This window comes from Dasypus novemcinctus, chromosome 29 (assembly GCF_030445035.2).
Source record: "Dasypus novemcinctus isolate mDasNov1 chromosome 29, mDasNov1.1.hap2, whole genome shotgun sequence".
In the NCBI taxonomy this organism is placed as follows: Eukaryota; Metazoa; Chordata; class Mammalia; order Cingulata; family Dasypodidae; genus Dasypus; species Dasypus novemcinctus.
Genome location: NC_080701.1, coordinates 38,801,406 through 38,824,908, shown reverse-complemented (window position 1 = coordinate 38,824,908; position 23,503 = coordinate 38,801,406). Strand labels below are relative to the sequence as shown.

The 23,503-nt window shown below is 35.5% G+C and overlaps 1 protein-coding gene, 1 long non-coding RNA gene and 1 pseudogene across 3 annotated transcripts in view; all 3 read left to right on the top strand.

The window, feature by feature from the left end:
* Nucleotides 1-23,503, top strand: part of LOC139437829 (uncharacterized) — a 185,200-nt gene that overhangs the window by 84,834 nt on the left and 76,863 nt on the right. For both annotated transcript variants that reach the window (XR_011647733.1, XR_011647734.1), the window contains exon 2: nt 957-1,087. This is a non-coding gene — a long non-coding RNA (uncharacterized lncRNA). The remainder of the gene's footprint in view (nt 1-956; nt 1,088-23,503) is intronic.
* On the top strand, nt 5,011-6,012 carry LOC131276572 (olfactory receptor 2G2-like). The gene has a single exon (XM_058289919.1). It carries the CDS (start codon nt 5,011-5,013, stop codon nt 6,010-6,012), a length of 1,002 nt encoding a protein of 333 aa, XP_058145902.1.
* Nucleotides 10,424-18,052, top strand: LOC105744905 (olfactory receptor 2G3-like; annotated as a pseudogene).

The following is a 23,503-nucleotide window of genomic DNA, read 5'->3' as shown; positions in this document are numbered from 1 at the left end:
GATTGGTTCTAGGAAAAGATCCAAAAAGTGTGCACCTTAGGAAATCTTTTTTGTTGCCTAGTCCAAAAGTTTGTGTTATACCATGGTTTAGGGCCCATGCCCTAAATTGCCTGGGAGTCATGGAAAGGATAGCCGCACTGAAAGAAGAAAGAGAAATACATACCAGGCCTCTGGGAAGACCTGGGTGGGTAAGATATGTTGTTCCTTTGAAGCGGCTCCTTAACTATTATTGGTGGAAGAGGCAATTATTAACGTGATTCACTGGGTCTCAATTAGACAACCTAGTTCTAAGATGCATTTTTATAATTAGGGAAATCAATCAATCTACAAAAACCTTCTAGGGTAATTTAAAGTTTTAATGATGATGTTTGGTACAGATATTTCATAGCATTTTACTAAAAATGAAAATTGATTACAATATAATGTTTTGATTTCTTGTCTTATGTGGTAATATCTTGGATTCTTTATTTTGTTGTGTATCTTTAATTCATGAATTTTTCATCATATTTGCAATTGTTTTTATTTTTAACTAAAATTAAAATTGATTTTTAATTATTTTGCTTCTCATAAGATTTATTTTGTAGTATTTTTGTAACTTCTTTAACTTATTTCCTTTGTTTACTGAGAAGTTTAGAATATTCTTATATTTTGATATTCAAATTTCTTATGTATGATATATTCTAACACTTTCTAATTGAAATTTTGGCACCTAAACTTTTGTTACTGATTTAATTTTTACCAGTGATGAATTAGAAAATATAAAGATAAAAAATTCTACTCTATGTGTAATCAATGTTTTCAAAAAAACTTGGCCAATGACACAAACTTCATATCACCTGCATTCTTGCTTTATATCATTTGTTATATTTTATGCATGAAAACTTATCAGTGGTGTCTTTAGTGTGAATTGTGTAATATATGGTTATAAACTAACTGAAAAACGACTGCTTTACCAGAAGATGCCACTATGTGCCTTGCCATGTGACAGAGGATTCCAAGATCACCCAGCAGCCATTTTTCAGGAAGAAAGCATCCCCTGATGATGACTTCATTTGGACGTTTTTCTCAGTCTCACAACTGTAAGCATGTGAGTTAATAAATTCCCATCATGAAAGCCAAAAAATTAACTGCTTTAGTTTTGAAATTAGCTTTCATGGTATTACAAAGTGACCTTCTGATGTCAAGAACAATTACTAAGTGAAATTTAGGATATTTATAATTTTGCTGCTTGACTTTTTAATGTCATCTTTTTAATATATTTTTATTTTTTCTTTCTATTGCAGTCTCTGCAAGTTATTCAAGCTCATCCTTATTTAATCTCTATTGTTGCCTTTCCAAAAATGTTTCCATCTCCCTAACAATTTTTAGTTCCTTAATTTATTTAAATATCTCAGCCAATTTTGCCTTTTAAATTTGGTTTTGTTTCAAATCTCGTTTCAATAAATCCAGGGTTTTTTTTTTTGTATTTTTCAGAGTTTGTAGGAAAATTTCACCTTTTCAATATTTATACTGTTTCTTGGAGCAATTCTCCTTCAAATGCACATTCTTCATCCACCTTTTGTCTCTTATGAGCCTTCCTACCTTTTGCTATTTTTGTGTGTTTTACCTTGTTTTAATACAATAGATTTTATAGTGTATGAAACTGAGGTATTGTTTTTTTAAAAATATTTTTTTATATATTCTTAATCTTTGGGAGAAGACAGCAATTCAGGATTACTCTTTCCCCAAATATATTGGGAGAGTGTGTTTTGCTTTCTTCTTCAAAGGTTTTCTGGGTGTGATTTTACCTGGATTTTTAAAACTTGAATTGGAGAATAAATGTTGGTGATTTTTAGTTTATCTTATGTCTTGCAGTCACTTGGTGGGAAAGTATAGTGGATATCTGGAAGTTTCATTCTGACATAATTTTCCCAATCACTTTTCTCCAAAATAAATAACTTTTCTCTGGAACTATATCTAGCTCCCCCTAGCTCCTAGCCATGCCACTTATCAACAGAGCTAATTTTCCCAGCAAGGGAGAAATCTATATGGAAACACTCCTCTAATAGGATATTTGTTATTCCATGGCCTTCTACATTCTACAATTTATTTTTCCATGGTAAGTGATACATTGGATGGTGCTTAGCAAAGAGGGCTTTTTTCTCTGTATCCAAGTGTTTTTCATTAAATTTCAATGTATCAGGCACATGATGTATGGACCATGTGCATTAGACTTATGGGAGTTTCACAGTTTTAGGACTGTTCCTATTTAGAGAGATTTTTCATTTTATTTTCTTCTGTTATAGTTAATAGATTTAAATTAAGTTATGGAAATATTGTTTTCACTCAGCCAATATCTATCACTCTTTAAAAACAGTGTTTTTTGGAATTAATTTCAAACTTTTGTATGATCAGTCACATGATATTTGTAACGAGTAATGAGGATATATGATATATTAAGAAAAATCCTATAATTAAGCAAGTTCAAGTTAAATAGTATGTATGTGCAGATGTAATTACTTTCCTTGTATTCTGCCATGGAAAAATGCCTGGATAATCCTATTGTTTACTTTGAAGACTTTAATGATTCATAATGAATGGGAATATGTTCATCATGGAAATATATGTGCTTGGAATATAAAGCCAGATACTTGGGAGTTCAACAACAGGAAAGGACATTGGATAGGGTCTGACTTGCAGTGACAAAGGGTGGACTAGTGATAGTTAATTTTGCATAAAATTTACCAGAAGGAAATCAATTTTTAAAGGAAATATTTATTTCTGGAATATAAACAAAATCTGTGTAGCTTCCTACTTGAAGGCAGTGGTGGAAAATAAACAAGGTAATAATATATTGTGTCTTAGTATGTTTTTGTTTTTGGAATGAAAATATTGAGTTGAAGTTGATGGCAAGTTGCCACATTTGTAAGTGTCCCTTAACCACATTAATACTATTAATAAGGGTAGAACCACATGTGCTTATGGCAATTACAATTCATGAGGGATTATAAATTTGAGGTGAGGATGAGATCACAGGTAGATGGATAAGGATTATAGGATTCAGATTATAAATTCAGGACATTTAACTATGTCATGTCACTAAATATTTAACAGGGTTGAGCAAATCACTTTATGTCCCATGGATCTATCACAGGAATTTCTCTATCAGTGTTGCTAGTTCTACTTAAGTTCTACCTAAGACATCACAATGGACCCTTGGAGAGTATGTGGTGGTATGCCTTTTCCTGATGAATCTATGAATAACTATGAGGTGCTGGCAATTACTATCCTTGCATCATTTCAGATATTCATAAGAATAGCCCCCCCCCCCCCCAGAAATAATAGGATAGATATAGTGAGAAGTTAGCAAAGTTAACTTTCATTTAATACTAGGAGATCTGATCATATCTCCTGGGGTTGAAAAGAACTGGCTCTCCTTTCTTCATTTCTATATTGCTTAAGTGAATTTAGTTAATAAAATGGAGATATTATGGGGATCTACAAAGGTCAGAGGGAAGAAAATAAGATTTATCAAGAAAATGTCATATCCAGAACTGAAGTTATCACAGAGGATCTATTTAAACAAAGAGGGTTTCTAATATTATAGATACTTTTTTTTCCATGTTATTCAAAATAATTAAAATATTATTTTCAAAATAATTTAATTGAAGATATACTTATGAAATTTAAAAAAAAAATGTATTTTGAAATTTCATTCCAACATGAAGTAATTGGAATTGCTTTGGGGAAATGTTAAATATTAATTATCATCACCAGAATTTATATTCAGGAGAATTAGAAAGGTTTCTTTTTGCACCATATTTTATGGCATCTCTTCATTCATTCACTTGATGATGATATCAACTATCTACTAGTTGACTTGAGCTGTTTCAGACTCTCCTGGGAAAATCAAAGGAGTATAAAATGATGAATATAACTTGTGCAGACTGCCAAATGGATTTTTGAGAGAGTACTGTGGACATGGATGCTGTGAGATCACCAGCTGTTGTGAAGAAACTGACATACACCTTACTCAAATCAAATACTTAAAAACAAAGGTATCGGGTGTGTGTAATATTAAAGGGCTATTTTATTTTTCTGCAGAATTGAGGAAAGTCTCCTTAGTAACACTGGATTGGAAGAAAGGCCTGGTCTTTCTGTAGTACCGCCATAATTAATAGCTTACTGAGTAGTGTCATTTCATAAATCAGATATGGTTTCTTCATTTGGAATTAAAGATCCTTTTACTTGCTTGCTTCCTTTCCAGGGAGCATATTTTGCATTCACACTTTGAATGATGGTTAGAAGGCAAATGATTCTAGGAAAAGAAATTTAAATACTTAAAGATGTATAACTAACAGATACCATTTCATTTCCTAAAAATCAAAAGGATCCTTGGTCTCTAAAAACAGAAACAGGCAAAAACCAAGAAAAACAAATAAAAAGCAGCAGTGGAAGGAATAAGAAACATAGATAGTGAGTTGAATCAAAATCAATTTTACATACATTCAGAAGAAATGCATCCAAACTTTACATTTCTTGGTAAACAGGTGCATTTTTACAGGTCATGTAAGCTCTCAGGCATTGTTTTATAGTTAATGATAATCACATCCAATTTATTTCAGCAATGTAACCTTAGAAATTTCCACAATTCTTCATGATGAGATATTTTTCCATAATAGAAAATTTCTTAAAAATTCAGTTTTCTAATTTTAGTTGGAATCATCTGAATTTCCTCCTTCCTGTAACTAGAAAGATATGTTAAAATATGAAGGGTAAATTTGATGGGATTGGAAAGAAACAATGGTCTAAAGTGTTTCCTATAGCAGATGATGTTGTTTATTAATATGCTCATTGTTCTCTATTTTGAAGAAAATTAGAAGACCACTAAGAAGTCAAATGTGTAGAATGAACACACTAGGAAAAATGGATCAATGGAAGTTACTAGCTCTAAGGACACAAACTCATACCAATTTAACATAGGACACTTTTATGAGAGGTAACCTTGTCACTCACTTGACCTTGTATAATATGCCATCTTTTCAGCTATGCCTCAGCATTCTGGAAACTCTCTCGCAAATAGGGATGGTGAGGAGTACCAATGAGAGCAGCCTGACAGGTTTCATCCTGTTGGGGTTTTCTGATTATCCTCAGTTACAGAAGACTCTCTTTATAATCATCTTGATCTTGTATTTACTAACAATTTTGGGTAATACAACCATCATACTGATAGCTCATCTGGAATCCAAACTTCACATGCCAATGTATTATTTCCTTTCTCATCTTTCCTTCCTGTACCTATGCTTCACCAACAGTGTGATTCCCCAGCTCCTGGTAAACCTGAGGGATTCCATGAAAATGATTACCTATGGTGGCTGCATTGTTCAACTCTATTTTTCCCTTGCACTGGGTTCCACAGAGTGTGTTTTGCTCATGGTAATGTCCTACAATCGCTATGTTGCTGTCTGCCATCCCCTTCGTTACATTGTCCTTATGCATCCCCATCTCTGTATGATCCTGGCCTCTATGGCATGGCTCAGTGGGGTGGCCACAAGCCTGGTACAGTCTAGTCTCACTCTTCAGCTGCCCTTCTGTGGTCATCATCAAGTGGACCATTTCATCTGTGAGGTCCCTGTGCTCATCAAGTTGGCTTGCATGGACATCACTTTCAACGACATTGGGCTTTTTGTGGCTATTGTCCTCTTCCTTGTAGTGCCTGTCTCATTCATCCTGGTCTCTTATGGGTACATTGTCCAGGCTATTTTGATGATCAAGTCAGCCTGTGGGAGACAGAAAGCTTTTGGTACCTGCTTTTCCCACCTTTTGGTGGTTATCATCTTCTGTGGAACCATCATCTTCATATATCTGCAGCCATCCAAGAGTAAATACAAAGATCAGGGAAAGTTTGTTTCTTTCTTCTACACTGTGGTGACCCCTATGCTGAACCCTCACATCTATACTCTAAGGAACAAAGAGTTTAAAAGGGCTCTTAAGAAAATTCTAGGGAATATTCTGTGTATAACATTTACATGAATCCCAAAGAATTCCTAAAAGTGATACGTGATAAAAACCTTCCAGAAGGACCACACTTTGGTCATTTTATTCCATTTTCTTTTAATTAGTTGCTTATTCAATTTTTAACATACAAAAATACTATGAATATATGCACCTAATCCTGACTTTGCTATGACCCAACCCAGCATACAGTTTAGTATTTACTCAATCTATGCTTCAGTGTCTTTTCTTCAAAATGTATTATTTAAGTAGCAAATGTGAGATTCCTTTTAAGTGCTAAACTCTTTACAAGATTAAAGTGAACAGGCAAACATTCAAGGCATTCATAAAGCCATTTGTTCTGTCCATTTGTAACAATACAGTTGTCAGTCTTGCAGACTCCCCATAACTGTAGAAGTGCACGTAGCTTAATTATTTCCAAAGTAACAGAGCTGGATGTCTGAATCTTAAGCAAACTGTCACAAAGCAAAAGTCTTTTTATTTCACCTTATTGGAACCTGGAAGAGATGTGTAGAGGGGCAAAAACACCATAAGAACTAAAGCCATACATTAAAAATGGTGAACAAAGCCCCTGGAGGGAGCCCAGTTCTCTAATTTTATAATTGAATTCATAAACCATTTCTAACTGCCTAACCATAAATTCTATTTCCTGAGATGAATCACAGCTCTAGAATATTTTGTGTCTTGAAGACACAGGTAATTAATAGCAGTTATTAGTGTTATTTTAACCTATATTATATATATAAAACATTTTTTTCTTCATTTTGAATTTTATTTTCTGGACAAAATCTGAACCAAAGATCTTTCACTATTTACTACTAAACACTGATAGTCATTTCTCCAGACTTCACTCTAAGAATTCTTTTTATGTATGTTCCTTTTCTGAAAATGAAAATTGATTTTGGGAAATTTTGTGTGAATATATGAGTCTACATTCTGCTTTCTTGCATGATGGCAATAACTGAGTTGTATAGACTATTGTAGGCAACAATGGTGGGTTCAAATGTACATCAAAATAAAGAAACATTTTAGTGAGGTGAAAAAGAATATTCTCATCTCACTAGAGTGGGAAGGTCTTGTAAGTCCAAGTGTGTTAATCATTTCATTGAAAGAGTAAGCAAGTCAAGGAATGAATGACCCATCACTTATGACTTCTAAGAAGCTGAGAAATGCATTGTCCCAGAGAGACCAGAAGGATGTGAAAGTTTAAGTCAACTAAAGAAGAGTTTTTAAGAATCATATATGTAGAGAGATGAGCATGTTTTTATAACTGAAGTAAACTTAAAATTATGAAAATATTAAAGGAACAAAATAAAATGTAAGATGGACCAAAGATTTATAGTTGAGATGAGATGATAGAAAAATGTCTGACTTGATCAAGGAATAAAGGGTCCTGTATGCCAGCTAAGGAATTGGAACAGTACAAAATAGGAAGCAAAAATCTTGTAGTTAAGTAGATTTGTATTGTGTAAGTATGACCTAGGTTAGTGTTTTTATTTATCAAAACTTCCCTTCCTGTCACTGTCTGGGCAGGGGACAGCAGCTGAGTAACTTCCCTTCCCTGGGATCACCAGATGACCCACATCTGGTGTCAGGCCAAAACTTTGAGGATTAATTTGCCATGAGAGTTGCTGATAACTGATTTCCCAACTTCTCTTGGATGCATGTTGTGCAGAAAGCAGAGGTAATAATTTAAGGATAGTCCATGAATTATAATAATACATATTTATTAAAAATTTCAAATACCAAATTCTTTGAAAGAATTTAAAAAAATGTTCTATGATTATTTTTATTCACAACCAATAGTACCATATGCCACTCTGTTGTATCTTGTATGAGGCAACATCAAAATAAAAATCAGGCTATGTCTTTAGAGTTGAGAAAGTTCAAGAAAGTCTTAACCAATATAGGGTCTTGTAAGGACCTGGATATTGAAAGAGGTATAGAATTTAGACTTTTAAAAAACTACATTATTTCAACATGTAATCAACTAATGTTGATGTAATGAAAGAACACCAGACAGAGAAGAGATGTTTTGGTTTTAGTCCTAATACTTCTTATAACAAACACAAATCCCTACACTTATTTTTTTAACTCATTTTAACCATTATTTAATGAGGCAACTGTATTAGAACATAAGATATCTTCATTCAGCTTAAAATTTGCAACCAGCATTGGAGATTGAAGAGTTAATAAAGAGCATATTTGAGAAATATTTAGGTGTTATTTGTAATTTTGGGGACTTGATATGAAGGATAAAAAAGATAAACTTAATGATGGTCACATCAATGATGGGCCTAAGTTTCTACCTTGCATGAACTGGGCTGATGATGATGCCATTTACTTTTATTTTATTTTATTTTATTTTATTTATTTATCCCCCCCCCCCCCACCGGTTGTCTGTTCTCTGTGTCTATTTGCTGTGTCCTGTTTCTTTGTCTGCTTCTGTTGTCATCAGTGGCATGGGAAGTGTGGGTGGTGCCATTCCTGGGCAGGCTGCATCTTCTTTCATGCTGGGCGGCTCTCCTTATGGGTGCACTCCTTGCGCGTGGGGCTCCCCTATGCAGGGGACACCCCTGCGTGGCACAGCACTCCATGCGCGCATCAGCACTGCACATGGGCCAACTCCACATGGGTCAAGGAGGCCCGGGATTTTAACTGCGGACCTCCCATGTGGTAGACGATGCCCTAACCGCTGGGCCAAGTCCGTTTCCCGCCATTTACTTTTAGAAGAAACATAATATTGAAAGCAAGGGCTTAGATTTGAACAAATATCATTTGGGGTGCAAGGAGAGCTGTTCATTTGAAAGTTGAATATGAGGATCTGGGCCTCACTAGAGGAACGTACTCATAATTAATGTAGTGATTAGTAGATGGGTTCACTTAGGGAAGATTAAATCATGATTAGAGTTGAGGATGCTGGCTTGATGTTTGAGTAATCCAACATTTAAAGGTTTGGGGGAGGTTACAAAAGAGACAGTAAATCTAAACTTACCTCCAGATGATTTTACTATGAAATTTCTTCACACTAATAAATAAAGATGTTGCTAGTTATGGGGAGTTATATGATGCAGGTAATCCAAGTTACAGGTGGAAGGATTAACTTTAAAGTGGATGACAGAGATGTTCTTTCTTGTAACTGAAGAGAAGGAGCAAGGAAGCAACACAGACAAGTTTGTTTATTTTTTATGCTGGGAAGTCTGATGACTTCTTTACAAAGTAGGACTTTGAAGAATGATACTGTATTAAAAACAGGATACTCCACATTAGGGAAATATGTATATCCATTCTCCTTGGTTGATCCCCTGGAGTTAGTTACTTCCTCTACTAATTGTGTGCTGGACACAGGTTACCCCAGAGGGTTTTGTAGATGTGAATAAACATGAACTTGCCATAAAGGGATCCTGCCCATTTCAGATCCCCCTCTCTCTCAAATCTCATTATGACTGAAACAGTTTCTTCAGGCTTTGTTCCTGTGAGAAATATCAGTCTTCAACAGACATTGTTCTGAAGCTAAGTTGCCTGGTGGGTCAGGACCAGGTTTGACACAGAAACACAAAGCTAAGGAAATGCTATATAATGTGCTTTCTGAAGATGTGGAAAATGCCAACACATTTATAGAGTCTTGGTAGTAAGACTTAAGTTGAATTTAGCATTACTTGAGTGCACTTGTGTTTTGAATGGATTTATGAAAGTTATTCAGGTAGCAGCCTTATAGTTTTCTATCTCTGCTGGACATGGTTTGTCATTAATGTAACATGAAATGTTGAGAGAGAAAGTTAAACTCTTTGAATTCCAAGTTATTTTTTCTGCAGTTATGGAAATGTGGCAATTTTCTGTTGCTATTCATAATTACAAGATAGTGCCTGGCAACTTATTAGTATAATTGATATTTTCAATTTAAGTCATCTCTTATGGAAAACACAGATGATAGATAGATAGATAGATAGATAGATAGATAGATAGATAGATAGATAGATAGATATAGCTAAATAGATATAGAAACCTAGATACAGAGAGGACAGATGATAGATAAATAGATACTTAGATACATAAATAGTTGCATAGATGTTTACATAAAGAGATACATAGGTAGATACAAACAACATCCTAGAGCACTCAATTCAATGTGGTATTAATCTTCTGTAAAAAAAATTACTTAGGAGAATTACTATACAGTTATACAACTCAAGCTGTGTGTTATTGTAAGCCTTTGAGCTCTGGACTTTCTTCACCCTCAAATGGAGGAATATTCTAAGTACAATGTCACTAAAATGAATTATTAGGTTTGGTTTTATTGAGCCAAAATAAAATTTTTTCCAGAGCATCATTCATTATTGACTTTATTAATGTTGTGGTCTCATTTGTCAGTTCCTCAGAGAGATGTGATTGTGTTTATTGATGCTGACAGGGGTCAGCAAGTTGAGGGATGAAACAGCATAAATCAGAATGTGCACTGGAGAGGACAGTTGCTTACACATCAAATCAGGCCTTTGTCTGCTCAGGTGGGTAACTTTAAAACACATGAGCAGATACTGAGAACTCTAACACCACCAGTCTTGTACTTCCACCTAAAGGCAGGGCAGACACAGAGGAACAAAACATCTGTAAAATGGACTCGACCAGAAGGAACATTTGTCTTATATTGGATCTCTTCAAATTGGGATAAGACATGGCTATGGGTTTTCAGCCTGTTTCAAGGCTTTAAACAGGGAAGTGGCTTGAATAAGCAAGGTTCAGTGTCACAAAAGTAAAGGTAGACTATGTTCTATACAGAAAGACCCAAGAGAGGGTATGTCTTTGGGAAATAGGGCAACTAAAATGCATTAGTTTATGCAACAAACGTTTATCTTTTACTATGCTTCAGACTCCATACAAATTATACATAATAAAATCAGTAAAACATGACCTTTCACTTTAAGAAGCTTGCAGTTTATTAGAAACATACAAATGTAAAGATTTATCTCAGTGGTATCTGATAGGTTCTATGATAGGAGTAGGTTCAGGGTGAAGGATGGTTTTATTAGATAAGAATTGGTAAATCTACCTGGATGGGGCATAGGGGCTGTCATCACTGATCGGAGTCAAGAAAGACTTTACATAAGTGACCAGCGTGGAGCCTTGAAATGGGAGGAGATGCTTTTCCTGTGTTGGGAGTTATGGGAGAATATCCTTTCATAGGGAGAAGCCTAAGAAAACATATGACTGAGTGAAAGGAAAGTAGGGGAAGTGCAAACCACTCAAAATGGCAGCATGATAAGATAGATGTGTGGGGTATGGCAGTGGATGTAGGGAGGGCATAAACCAGCCCAAGGAGGGGTTGAATGCCTTGTGGATAGTGCATGTTTTTCTTGTAAACACAGGGAACCATTCAAAGGGAAATGTCATATTTGAGAGACAAAGATAACTCTGGTTGCTGTATGAGGCTTAATTAGAATGAGCTTTAGAGACAAAGAGCCTGGACTTCAAAACATCAAACCTTGATCCTTACTTTAGCCTTTTTTGCCCTTCCTCCCTACCTCTTTTCTCCCTCCCTCCCTTTCTTCCTTCCTTTCTTCTTTCCATCTTTACCCAGATTGTTCTAGTCAGATAAGATATTGTGAAGCATGAGTTGCATATGTTCCATGTGTAATCAAAGATCATAACTATTTCTTTTCATATATATATATATATATATATATATATATATATATATATTTTCTTTATTTTCCTTTAAACATTACATTCAAAAAATGTGAGGACCCCATATACCCCCCACACCCTCACCCAGTTCCTCCCACATCAACAACCTCTTCCATCATCATGGCACATTCACTGGACCTAGTGAATACATTTTGGAGCATTGCTGCACCACATGGACAGTGGTCTACATTGTAGTCTACACTCTCCCCCAGTCCACCCAGTGGGCCATGGCAGGACACACAATGTCCAGTATCTGTCCCTGCAGCACCACACAGGACAACTCCAAATTCTGAAAATGCCCCCACATTGTACCTCTTCTTCCCTCTCCCTACCATCAGCAGCTACTATGGCCACTTTCTCCACATCAATACTACAATTTCTTCCATTACTAATCACAACAGTTCTCCAGCAGAACACCAGTAAGTCCATTCTAATCCATATTCTATTCTTCCATCCTATGGACCCTGGGATGGTTATGTCCAGTACCCCTCTACATCAAGAGGGAGCTTAGATTCCACATGGATGATGGGTCTAATTCTCCTGCTTGCAGTTGTAGGCACTCTTGGCTCCCTGGTGTGGTGGTTAACCTTCTTCACCTCCCTGTTAGCTGGCCAGGGTAAGTCCAATAAACCAGAAGGTAGGAGTTGCAGGTCTGTTGAGGCTCAGGGCCTGGCTGTCACATGGACAGACCAAAAATTCAGGTCTCCTGAGTATACACCAATCCAAATGCCAACTACAGGTCTGGTAAAAGTAACAGAAGAGTCATGTGTAGAAAGGTCATATCTGTGTCCAACTCCATCACACTCAGGAACATAAACTCCAAAGTAGGGCCAACTGACATGGCAAAGAACTCCAGAGTCATCTGCCATGACCATAGAACCTGTGGGTCTCTGTAGCCATTAGGAGGCACAGTACCTGCATTTCTATCTACTTTGCTGTCTCTGGTACCCTGCTGAGGCATACATAAGCATTACCCCTCAGATGACCTCCCGACTCTTTTTTGGAGACTCATAGCCATATAAATTCATTTGTCCTTTCCATTTCCCCCTTTTATCCAAAGTCAAAAAGCAGTTTTAACACCTGATATTACATGTAGGCTGAGATACTCTTCTGGTCTGAGTTTATCCTTTTATTCAAGGTCTCTTTCTAGTTATATCATCAGCTGGTGCTTGGTCATAATCCCTCGACATCAGGGAGGCTCATCTCCAGGAGTCATATCCCATGCTGGGAGGAAGGTAATGCATTTACATGTTGAGTTTGGCTTAGAGAGTGGTCACATTTGAGCAACAGGGAGGTTCTCTGGAGGTAACTCCTAGGCACCTTGAAGCTCTAGGCCTAGTTCATATTTCAGGCACACAGGCTCATGATCACAACCATCAGTATCAAGGGCTCATTGTTGGACCATCCATCTTTATTAGTCTTTGCCATTGCACTTGGATAATTGTTGCTGTTCCTTTGGGGAATGTGATAGAGCTCCCCCAGCTAGGAACTCAGTGCTCCCTCAGTTGTCGTTTTTAACTGAAACCACTATGAAAATATCCAAACATTTTTATGTACACTGTATACATGCCCTGGAGAACTCCCTCCCAACCATGTGCCCCCCACCAATAACGCCTCACACCAGTGTTCCTCCCCTGCCATACTTGAGCCTCTCTGTGGTCCAAAATAGGCCAGGTTCTATTAATAGTAAAATGGAATATAATGGTAGATTTGAAGGTTAGATATAGAATACATACTAATTTAGAAAAACTAAATAAAGGAAAAATAAATTTGGTATCGAAAAATGAAAAAATGAAGATTTATTTTTGACATTTTGCCTTTCATCACTGCTATAGATGTTGCCCTGTATGTACAGTGGCTAGGCAATTTCTTCCATTTCTTCCTTAGTGTCTACATCCTTTCTTTTTTCCCCCTAATTTTTAAGCTTGTTTTCACATGAGTTTTAGATCATAGTAATTCACATAAACAGTATATAGTATTCCCACATATCCAACATCAAACCCTTCGTCCCTCTCCAAACAACAGTATTTTTATATGTTCATATTATATTTGCTGCAGCTGATGTACAGATATTGAAACAATAGCTTTCAAACATGGTTCCATTTAAGTTTACATTATGATTTATATTTTAGACTATACAATTTTCTAAATTTTTAGTTATCTTATGCTTTACATTATGGTTTATATTTTAGCCTATAGACTTTTATACATTTTTGGTGTAATTTAACATGTCCTATATCCATCATTGCATGATCTTGTGGAACACTTCCATTGCCCCACAGTTACACTGATTCCATCTATTCAACACCTCTTTCCCCCTCCCCTCAGGGCACACAGTGACAATCAATCTTTATTACTTGAAGGTCCATATTCAGAGATACTTGCAACAATGTTGAGGGTTTGACCTATTTGACTGCCCTAACCCATTGGGAGCCACCAATTCTCTTGAGAGATACAATTCCATCTGTTTGAGAGTATCAGTCCCCCCAGGATGTGGGTATACCTTCACTGTCATTGTATGGGTCTCCTCCCAATGATATAACCCACTATGACAAAATGAGCACTCACACACTCCCTAGAAGCCTGCCCTGTGTCACATGACCCCTTTAAGCATCTAAAACAGGTAACCTTCCTTATTGTACTTTCTAAAGTGTTTTCTCTACATTATAATTTCAACCACATACCTGACAATCTCCTATGTTCAAGTGTTCCCCCGACCCTCCCCCTAATTTCTTGGGTCATATGACCTATCTTCTCATCCCTAGCCCCCTTTAAGCCCACAAAGCCCCACCCAACCGTGTCCCTATGCCCCCATTTTATCCCTTCCCTGTACAAATACTTACCTCCAGCTTATCATAGATTTCACCCATTTTGGTGTCAGCTTGCAACTTTCCTTTACCCCCCCAACTTCCTTTAAGCTTATCATCCAGTCTCTAGCTCTCTGAGATAGCTTGGTTTACTTATTTCATATCAGAGAGGTGATGTAGTATTTGTCCTTCAATGCCTGGGTTGCTTCATTCAATATAAGGTTCTCATGATTCATCCATGCTATCACATGTGTTTCTACTGTATTCTTTCTTATAGCTGAGTAGTGTTCCATTGTATGTATATACCACATTTTATTGATCCATTCATCTGTTGATGGGCATAACCATTTCTTGAATCTTAGGCTGATTTTCAAAATACTTCACTATCTAAATCATAGAATTCTTGACTTTTTAATCTTTACTACTTCTCCCTTCACAAACATACAAACTTATTAACTGCTATTCTAAGAAAACATAAAGAGAATCCCCATTTGTTAGTATTTCTCATGTAGTTTACCTCTGTTTAAAATTTCTTTCTCATCTGCTATTGATTTAGGTCTTTTTTGGAGAGCTGAGGTTGCTTGAGTTTGCTATATAAGTGTGGTTTTGATCATTCACTTTTATGAACTTACATCAATACCTAGAATTTTTGCATTTGTTATTCATGTTTAGTGCACATATTTTCAACAAACAGGCATTGCAAATGTGTGAAAGGTAGAGGAAAGCTTTTGAGGCCAGCATGATGAGAGCATAAACAATGCATGCAACCTCCATTGGAAGAATTACACCTCATCTGGCTCTGCAGGGAATATATATAAGCACAGTATACCATCCAGTCTAATGCCTTTTCTAAGAAAATCATGAATGATTTCAATTCCAGGGTTTTCTGGGAACTCATTATTAAAGCCTGTTAAAGTGGATATTTGTTTGAATATCTAAAAATGCACCATCATTAGTGCTAAAAATAAGTGCCCTTTAAAATAAAAAAGAAAACACCATATTCATGGTTTTTACTGTGAACCAAAATCTGCATACAAAATCTAATGATTCAGGTTTCATCCTAGGCATAGATGAAGATAGGAAATCTTCCTCATTTTGCCACCACTGCACACATGCATTTATACTCTTTTTGTGCACTGCTTCAACAGGGATAAGATTGTCATTGATCTAATAATCCATCTGGAGATACAAAACAAAATTTAACAGGTACATAATGAATAATCTAAATTTTAAAAAAGAAAAGTTAAAAATAATGTTCTAAGTCTGAACCAAATAAATAATTTTCAAATCAGTTTTGCAAACTTACAGATGAGAAAAAAATTGTTTTGAAATGTGGAAACTGCATAAGGTTTTCTGGATGAAACTAATATAAAGCCATTTAAAATGGATAATATTGGGATGCAATAGGATAGAAGAAGACTATTTTTACCTGTGGGACATATTATAACAAAAAGAAAACATGTTAAAGGAAGGAACATATATAATATAAAATTCAACAGATAGCATACATGTTCACTCAATGATTGAATTGTCAAAAATGAAATTATTTTCAAAGTATATTTTGAATCATTACTTAAACCAACTGGCTTCAAGTCATTAATATTCATCATAAAACAAAAATACATTAAACAAGAATACACAACATAAAAAAGTTATAGATTTGTTAAATTCTCCTTAGAAATATATAATTAAAAAAAGATAATCGATAAAACTTTTTAAACTCCTTAAGGTTCAACATGACAAAAATTCTAAGCTACAATGACAAATGCTTTTTAGAAAGGTGAAGAACATTTGAAGTCATTTGGTCATTGGGAGAACTGACCATTGCATAGATTATGTGGATGACTTACTTGTCTTTATAAGAAGATCCAGAAAGGTCAGTGTAGAAGTTATGCATAGAAAATGGGATTTGGAGCAAAACTTTAGAGATAATTGAATGAAATAAAGTATTTTTCTTTGAAGTGGAAGTATTGAAATGTAGCTACAGGCTTTTAAGCAGAAAAAAAAGTGATATTTCCAAATTCTATTTTGGAAATATTGATCTGGCAGTGATGTACAGTGGGTTGGGGATGACCTTGATGTCAAGAGTTCAAATATTGGGTATTTGTAAAGTTCTTCTCAGAAATGAATGCATTATAAACTAGGGTTGTGTGGTGTGGATAGACTAATAATGACTAAAATAGCATAATAATTGAATAATGCCTTTTATATGGAAAAGGGAATATGATGAATATGATTCCATTCTTCTAGATGAGAATCTAGAAAAATGTAACATGACAGAATATATTTCTCATTCTGAAACATTTTTGTGTGACTTACCAATTCTTTCAATTCAAAATGTTTCACCCTCCCCTATATAAATGTTAGCCAAATGACATTCTTTTCTGTTGATTTTGAAATAATACCTTGGGCTTTAATAATGAGTTCCCAGAAAATCCTGAATTGAAATTATTCATGATTTTCTTAAAAAAGGCATTAGACTGGATGGTATATGGCCCACATTAAGGGCAAAAATGAGTAGGGTGGACAAATAGGTCGCCATGATCTTACAGTTCTTACATTTTTTGATTCTCAGATAAACTGTTTTAAACTTCTCATTTTTCTCTTAGCAGGTGATGTTCCCCCTAGAGATATTGAAAGGGCCAATGACAGTACCCTGGTGGGTTTCATCATTCTGGGTTTCTCAGACCACCCTCGCCTACAGGCTGTGCTCTTTGTATTTGTCCTTTTCTTCTATCTCCTGATGCTTGTGGGAAACTTCATCATCATCATTACCTGGTACATGTATCCCCCTCTCCACACCCCCATGTACTTTTTCCTAAGTAACCTCTCCTGGAGCTCTACTTCACCACTAGCCTTGCTCCTCAAACCCTAGTTAACCTGCAAGTACCAGAGAAGACCATCACTTATGGATGTTGTGTGGTCCAACTCTACACCTCTCTAGCCTTGGGCTCTACAGAGTGCATCCTTTTGGCTGTGATGGCCTTCCATCTCTATGCTGCTGTCTGCAAACCTTACACTGTAGTCATAATGAACATGTGGCTATGTCAGCAGCTGAAATTCATCTACTGGATGAGTGGTTTGGCCAATTCTTTGATTCATGCTACCTTCACCTTGCAGTTGCCTCTCTGTGGCAACCACTGGTTGGATCATTTTATTTGTGAAGTACCAGCTCTACTCAAATTGGCTTGTGTGGACACCACCATTAATGAATTGGTGCTTATTGTCATTAGTGTCCTCTTCCTCCTAATCTCTCCAGCACTCAGCCTTATCTCCTATGGCTTCATAACCCAAGCCATTCTGAGGATCAAATCAGTGGAGGCAAGACATAAAGCCTGTAGCACCTGCTCCTCCCACCTCATTGTGGTGATCATTTTTTATGGCACATTATCTACATGTATCTCCAGCTAAATGACAGTTATACACAGGACTGAGGCAAATTTATCTCTCTTTTCTACACCATGCTGACTTCTACCTTAACTCCTATCATCTACAGTGTAAGGAACATGGATGTGAAGGAGGCTCTGAAGAAACTTTTCTCAGGAAAACTGCGTTCCCTCCAGATGTAATATGCAAGGAAGTGGTTACAATTCATGTGCTTTTATCCAACTTTTATTTAGACAAACTCATAGTTCTTAATTTTACACCAGTTGAATTGGCGCTCTCTTATTTTATTACATAAGGGCTTTCCCCTTTCTTATGTGTAATTATGCAAATTGGGTACATGTTTACTTAAATCAGAACTTGAGACATAGAAAAGAAAGCTCCGAGTGGATATAAGCTAAGATACTTGCCAGCAGTCTTTTATTTCTGCCATTTATTTTCCAATGCTTTACAAAATCAAATGTTGCCAATTGTTTGCTTAGGGATTTTTTTCTTTTCATTGAATTTTTCAAGCTTTTTTTTTCAGGTTTCTGATAAACAACCATCTTATATTTACTTATAAAATCTCCCATTAATGTTTCATGCTGCAGAAAAAGAAAGTTCTATATTTTACCTTAACCATGGTGGAAAAATATCTGCTCATAGTTCAGATTTAGTGATCAGTTGAATATCATACTAACTACTAATTCCCTTAATCCATTTATCATTAAGAATTCCAAGAAGGAGTAAGAGAAATGAAATGTACTAAATACATTATTTTTACATAACTTAGTGAATGTATCTGATTGTTTGGTCTGTAAGTCACTGACAGCACATGGTAGATACAAGCATTTTAGGAGAGAAAATAATGAAACAATTTTATTCCAAGTCATTTAATATGTTAGGAGTATAAAAGTAATTGCAATTTAAAAAACACCAATATGTTCTTAATAGTGAATATTGTTTAAGGATAGTGAGGAAATGTTTGTTTTAGTCAAGTATTATAAAATTATCTCAGCAAATCAAGAAAATACTACAGATGAGATAGCACTGGCTTCTGATTTTTTTTTTTTTTTGGTAAGTAAACACACAGACATCCCTTCAAAGATACAGTGCCAATCTGGTTTGGCTGAAACAGGAATTCTCTAAGTGAGTGTGTGTGTGTTATAGTAGATGGAAAAGAACATGGTGAACTCAGAAATATAATATAAATAGCTAAAGACAAATCTTATTGGATTGAGAATTAATTCAGTCTTTGTTCCTAGTATGTGCTATCTTACAAAAGAGTGTGATGAGTTATTGAAAAACTTTTTTCTGTGTTTTTGTGTAATTTACAAGAAAGCAGTGACTTTTCTCATAAATTAATTAAGGCTTTTCTATTATCAAAATAGGCATGAACTAATGTGTATAATATGTTTTAGGTTGAAAGATATTGATTTTATTGTTAAATGAGTAGACTAAAGCATTGGTGTAGCAAAAATGAGTATATCACACAATTAATATAAAGCCTATAAAATCAGCTTTGAAAGAAATAAGTACAAGCAATCTGTAACTTGCTTTTATCAAAAGACAGGGTTGAACCTTTCACATTATCAATAGCTTATAACATGAAAGAGCATTAATTACATAATTGGTTTATGTAAGACCAAGCAGTTGAGCACAATTATCTTGTCAAGTTGACACAATAGTCTAACCACCACAAAGTTCTAACCTATCAGTTATTGCATGCACATTTAGAGATGCATCAGAGTAAAATAGTGTCCCTGGCATGGAGATTTGGTTGCTCTTGTAACATATAGCATTTTCTAAAAATAACTAAAATTATGACTCATGACATTTATAATGTTGTTTAATAACATGCAGCTTATGATGAGGACTTAACATGGATATTGAGAACATTATCAAATCTCTATTAATTCCATACAATTTTAAAATATTTATATGAATAACATTTTATCCATACAGATTCAACCTACAGAAGGTTAGGAAATCCCTTTAGATTTGAAAACACTTCCCATCCAACTGGTAACATATTAATAAATTTAATTATTCCTCACATCTCTCTTTTACAAGGAGTGATAAAAAAATCCTCTGTGACTTTCCTGCGTCCCACTAGAAAATGCTGAATACAATTTGAATATATATTAAACCATTATTTAGGGTTTGCCTTGGACCAGACAAACTGCCAAGTCATCAGATTTGAATATTACATTTAATAGGAAACTGGGCCATAGTGAAACAACATTTGATTACTTATTATCCAAGGGTAGAGAAGAGATTTATTTTAAAAGTAAGCATTTTGTAAAATAATAAAGGATGATAAAGTCAATATAAACATCAAAAACTATATTCTGGTATGGTTTAGAAATTTGTCTTATTGTCAGAATTCCAAATGGGAAAAAAAGTTTCTATTTTCAAACCATGACCAGTATGGTAATCCAAGGCAACTTCATTATTTTAATAAAAAGAAAATCATACTCTAGTTTTTTGCATGAATTCACTGTTTAATATGAAAGCTCTTAAAAACTATACATAAGTCTATCAAATCTTAGCATTGACTGAAATAAATAAAATTCATTTCTACAATCTTTCTATAGCATTCTACATTCATTTAACCTTTCTCCTACACATTCTCTTTCTCATTTAAAAAAAAATCAGTCATTTTACTTCAGTACTGCACAACACTCCTTTTCCTTAACAAAGTACATCCTACATACTTTAGATACCCACCTCATACCCGCATACTGTGAGTTATCAAAAACATTTGTGAATTGTCTTCAAAAATCCTAAATAACACTATTCTTAAAATAAAGTTTGTCAAAGTAAGAAGTCAATTTTGCTAGGCATAAATTTACATTTTACATCATTTTAAATATCTAATGTTAACTTATTTTATTAGTAAACCTATATGAATTTAAGGAGAACATACCTGAATGGAATATAATTGTAGGTTTTTATTGTAGTTAACTCTGATAGTTTAGGAGACATAGCTGTTATAGGGAATTAATTTCTGAAGCAGTTTTCTGGAGGCAAGCAGGAGAGGTCTGGTTTATTATTATGGCTAAGGTACAAATTAATAGCAGGTTAATAAAAGCACCCATCACTTTTCTATTTTTCCTCCATTCAAATAAAAATCCTCTTTTTTTTCATGACATTTCAAAATAAGGAACAATGTCAGGCTTTTAGTCAGTTTGCATTTGAAGTTGGTTGTTCATAATTTTAGACAATTACTACAGTTGTTTAATTTGTCTAAAGCATTATCCTGGAAATTGGACAATGGTGCTAATGGATATTTTTCTTTACTTACTGGACCTTCTGAAATTCAGCAATTTTATTCAATCCCCCAACCTAAGGATATAAATATGTTTTAATCATGATTTGTCTACTGTTTACTGTTGCAATAGTATTATTAGAGGAAAAATAATTCCAAATTGGGGAATTCCCTTGGAATTTCAGAAAAAGAGAGGAACCTATTTTACAGGACAAATTATGCAAAATATGGCTTATTTTGCAACTTTGTCATTGTTCTTACCAACTGCATTCCTCAGAATTAGTAGAAAGAGCTCTAGACTTAACCCATACCTCCCCCATAGCTGCCCCAACTGGTATTGTTTGGGCAATGCCCCACCATTTGAATTGTATTCCAGGAAGAGTGTTAAGGAGGTCAAGGGGATTTTACATAAATAAGGCGGCCCTGGTATCTGTTAGGGCTCATGTGACCCATTTCTAATTGTCTGCAACTATATTACCAGATCTGTTTTGCCCAAAGATGTGACATGGGCAATTGGAAAAGCCTCTGCCATTTCCTGGGGGCAGCCTTAACAGTCACCTTGAAAGGCACTTTGCTTTCTTAGAGGGCAAAGAGGCTTAGGGGGATGTTGCTGATCTTCCAGGAAGCTCTGGACTGTGTCCTCTCCACTGTGCAGGCTGTCCCCAGCAACTGCTGCACACGGGCACAGACCCCAGCACCCAGGAGGCCAGAAGAGCTCCAGGTATGCACTCAAGCTTGATAATTCATCTAAATTTTAAAACATTTGCATTTAAATCTAGAAATACTCTTGACATTGGAAGTGTTAAAAGTTCAGTTTCTTTAATTTCAGGTACCTCAAGAGTATGATTATGCATATAATTGTGTAATATGCTTATTTAACTTTAAGCAATTTCAATGAAGTTCTTTCAGAATTTTCAGATTAATTTGGTATTATGATCTGGAGGTAGGAATATATATAGTAAACAAATAGACAAAAATAGAAAGCTTTTAGCTTCAATTAAAATCTTTAGCTGCGTCAGACACAAAACCACAGTAACACAGAAATACAAAAACTCACTAATTTGAATCATAATTTTGAACATTTTAAAAAAATTTGTGTTCTAACACAAAGACATAGAGATTGAATACACAGAATTCTGGGCCATTTTTTCTTCTCTTTTACAATGTAAGTCCAATTGCAATATTTAAGAGACCCATTCTCTGGCCATTGTTACCAAGATTCTAATTTATACCAGGGCTTGGCTGTGTTACAAAAGAATAGTATATTTTTCTTTTCATTTATTCACCTCTAAATGTATAAAATTATCTAAAACACATTTTACAAGGCTGCAGCAACTTTTGCTGTTAACATTTCCCATATTTGTAACTTTCAGCATGCCAAGACAAAGTGTACACAGAAGTAAACACAATCAGACTCAACTTGGTAAACAATGATTCCACTAACCAGTAAAATAAAATAAATCCAAAGAAACCAAAACCAATGTGAGACTCAAACCCATGACCAGCAACTGGAACCAAAGTGGGCTTCAACTCATGACCAGAACCAAAATGAGACTCAAACCCACAGCTGGAATGTACTTCCATGACTGACACTCAGGTACCTGGGACCAGCATCCAGTGGAATTAAGTTGGGGCTCAAACCCACAAACTTAGGACTAAGGTGGGATTCAACTCACAGTCTTAATCAATAACCAAGCAGGGCTAAGGTAGGACTCCAACTCATAATCCTAACCAAGCTGAGCTGGGCTATGGTGGGAATTGAAAACCCAATCTTAGTGACCAAAAAAACCAGAACAGACAGGTTTCACATAGATATCTTAACAAAGTCACCCACCCCAAAATAACAAATTTACTCATCCAGGAGATGTCTTCATCTGGAAACCATCACTTTTCTTGAAATTAAACTGTGCCAAAGGGCTGATGATGCCAGTGGAAATGGGAGAAATTCCTGGTTGTTGAGCCTCTAGACTAACGGGGTCTGGGTGATCACTCAGGGTCAATAACTGGAAAATTCCATCCTGCAATGACTGTGAAGCTTCATGCAGGGTTCTCTATGACTAACCCTCATGGCCACCAAGTTGTGACTGTTCAAAGTGGGGTCACTGCCTGATGCACAGAGAAGTCAATGCTGTGACGCCAGGATATCGAGAAGAGAAAGAACTTATTACATAGTCAGCCAGCAAGGAGAACAGATCTCAGGGAGCCTCAGTTCAGCCTACCTGAGCAAAATTGAGCCTATGGTTTTATATTGTATGGGAAAGGCAGGCTAAAGGGGCTGAATAAAGATGGGTTTAAATGATGTCGGCTAATCAAATTGGGGGGAAGGCAGGTTACGGGGTGTGGTCTAGCAGAGCATGCTTTATTGCAAACCATACCTGGTCTTAAA